Source organism: Gossypium arboreum, chromosome 6, assembly GCF_025698485.1.
Source record: "Gossypium arboreum isolate Shixiya-1 chromosome 6, ASM2569848v2, whole genome shotgun sequence".
Taxonomy (NCBI): Eukaryota; Viridiplantae; Streptophyta; class Magnoliopsida; order Malvales; family Malvaceae; genus Gossypium; species Gossypium arboreum.
The window spans coordinates 123361868-123364875 of NC_069075.1; the positions used below are offsets into that span (position 1 = coordinate 123361868).

Here is a 3008-nt window from a genome sequence, read left to right on the forward strand (position 1 = left end):
AGGTGTTTTCATGGAAAACTCCTCCACCAAAGTTGTTCATAACACAACTAGGACTCATATTCTTCCATAAAAACTCAATAAACATCACAAATCCTTTCATGGCAATACTCTAAACTCTTGACCGTTTTGCAAGACATCACCCTCATTTGAAAACTCATGCTTCAAGGGTATCAAAAATGCAAAAATCATCAACAAAGGGTGTAGGGATCACTTACTTGTGAGGGCTTTTAGTTTCTGAAAGTTTTTAGCCTTCAAAACTCCATTTTTGCTGATATTTTCGGTGGAGAAAAGAGATGGAGAAGAAAGAAATGATAGCTAGGCTTTTAGGCATTATTTTATTACCAAATCATGACATCATCCACCTAATACTTTGACCATTTGTTTAAAATCATTCACATGGCCGGCCAACACTAATAAAAAGGGTGAAATTGCCCTTTAAAAGCCCTCAATTTAAGTTCTTTAGCAATTTAACTCATTTAGGTACTAAAATGCAACTTTTACCTTTTATGCGATTTAGTCCTTTTTCGAAATTGGGCTAGAAAACCTTAAAATTAGTTCACCAAATTTTTCATGCACTAATAAAATCATACTATAACCTCATAAAAATAATAAAAAATAATTTTTTCTAACTTCAAATTTGTGGTCTTGAGACCACTGTTCCGACTAGGCCCTAAATCAAGCTGTTACAACTGACCAACACTAAGTAGATTCTGGTTAATATTAGGTACAAAAGGAACTTCTGAGACAGTTTTATTACTTGACTGAGTGCAAATCATAGCCTTGCCCTTGCCTTTGGCCTCTATGAAGTCACCATTCCCAATTCTGACTTTGGACACAAAGCTGGTGTCTAGCTCCCTGAACATGCCTTTGTCTAAAGCCATGTAATGAGTGCAGCCACTGTTAATCAGCCAATTCTTCCTGACTTTGCTTGAGCTTGCAAAGTAGGGGGCAGTAAAGACTTGCTCCTCCTGAGCTTAAACATCCTCAACAGCCTGAGCTTGATTCTCCTGCTGTGGTTGTGTTTTTGCCTTATTCTTGCAAACTTTCCTAATGTGGCCAAGCTGTTTACAACTTCTACATTGAATTTTAGGCCTGTACCATTAGTATTTTTTCCAAATGAGTGGACTTCTTGCAGTGAGTGCATGGTGGAAACTTCTTTTTGGCAACATTCTTCTTCCCTTTCTCTTTCTTTTCTAGCCAAGTCTTCTTACCTTTGTAACTTGAGCTCGAGCTTGAGCTCTTTCTGCTCCTGGCCTGAAAGGCTCCCTCAGAATGCTTTTCCATTTTGTTTGCTCTTGTGCATAGAGAGCATTTATCAACTTTGTCAAGCGTATAGCTGATAGGTTCCTCGAGTCTTCCAAAGAAGAAAATTTTGACTCATACTTCTTTGGTAGAGTGGTAATGACTTTTTCAACTATCCTCTTGTCACTAAACTCATCTCCAAGTAGTCTTACGTTGTTGACTGTGGCTATAATCCTGTCAGCATACTGCTTGATGGTTTTAGACTCCTTCATCTTTAGATTCTCGAAGTCCCTTCTCAAATTTATCAACTGCTGTTGCCTGGTCTTGTTTGACCCTTTAAACTCTTCCTTGAGTTTGTCCAAAGCCTGCTTTGAAGTGTCACAAGCCATTATCCTTGTGAAAATAACATCTGAAACTATATTTTGAAGGCTTGACATAGCCTTATACTTTTTAGCAGTGTCCTAGTTATGCTGCTTGATTTGAGCTATGGGCAGATTAGCTCTCAAAGGTGGTGGTTCTATGTCAGCTAGAACAACATTCCACGGATCATGAGCCTGCAAATATGTCTTCATTTTCACAGCCTAAATGTTGTAGTTTTCACTAGCAAAGACAGATGGTGGTGGTGGTGAAAAGCTCATCCTTTTGCAGCAACTGAACAAGCCAACAAAGATAGCTTCTGTTTCTTTTCTTTCAAGCACGAGTCACTTAAAGAATCAACACAAATCAACACACAACAAAGGCCCTCTAAGATGACAGGCTCTTGATACCATTTGTTGAGTTTTAAATCAAAAAACAAGATCAAAACAACTAAAATTTGTGTTGAAAGATAAAAAGCAGAAGCAAAACTCAGATGAAGAATGATGAAGAAAAGATTAACTTCATTACTTGAATAATCAAAAATGCCATACACATAAGTAGTTCAATTACATTGGTAAAAAACAAAACTTGCTTGTGCAAGTATCCACCCTGTTAAATCAGCTTAAAGACAACCTAAATAATTACTAAATCAGCTAAGTACATGATTAATTCTTAGCTGAAGATAACATAAAAGGATCACAACTAAACTAACAAAGGTCAACTATTACAAAAAAGCTCTACAACCAAATTACACCATGGACATTCGCATGCTGTTGCTGTGTTGCTTGGTCACTTGCATGCTGCTGCATGGTGGCTTGGTCACTTGCATGCTGCTACATTGTGGCCACCTTTCAACACCCCCTCTCTCTCTCTCTTTGTGTGTATATATATATATATATATATATCAAGAAATGAAACCTAATCATGATTGGGGTCGTCATGTTCATCATTGAAATGTTTGTTGCTATTGTTATTAGGGGAGGATTGTGGGGTGGTGGTGCCGAGCTCTACATTGAGAGCAGCTATGGGGTTGCTTCCTCTACCTTATGACCGAGGAATAACTGCAACATCGCCTCTTTGCTGTTGCTGCAAACTTCCCATATCTCTTTTTTCTTTTTAAGTTCACAGATTACTGTATAGTTGCAGTGAGACACATGTTGAAGAAACTGAAACACTGCATTTATAGTGCAAAATGTACAACTTATCCAATATTTGTCTACCAAAGAGTAAAATTTGGTTGCCGTCTGTTTCAATAAATCTACTACTCATGTGTGGTAGACCTATTCAATAAACCACTGTTATCCCCTGTAACAGATTGACCTCTGAAAAACAAAATCTTATACCTCGGAGCAAGTTGTTTGGAAGATCATTTTAGTCATTTTAGGACAACTTTATAGAAACCAAAATTT

General features: G+C 37.5%; 1 protein-coding gene across 1 annotated transcript; it reads right to left on the reverse strand.

Moving 5' to 3' along the window:
* Window positions 1-683: 683 nt before the first annotated feature.
* On the reverse strand, window positions 684-1631 carry LOC108471933 (uncharacterized). Its single transcript, XM_017773474.1, has 2 exons — window positions 1212-1631; window positions 684-968 (listed from the first exon to the last, which is right to left on the reverse strand). The coding sequence occupies exons 1-2, from the start codon at window positions 1629-1631 to the stop codon at window positions 684-686; spliced, it is 705 nt and encodes a 234-aa protein (XP_017628963.1).
* Window positions 1632-3008: the final 1377 nt, after the last annotated feature.

Bases quoted from the DNA above. Each gene is read 5' to 3' on its own strand.
- LOC108471933 (XM_017773474.1), bottom strand. From the start codon at position 1,631: ATGGCTTGTGACACTTCAAAGCAGGCTTTGGACAAACTCAAGGAAGAG. The intron at 969-1,211 runs GTAAGAAGACTT...GTTTAAGCTCAG, and splicing joins CTCGAGCTCAAGTTACAAAG to GAGGAGCAAGTCTTTACTGC.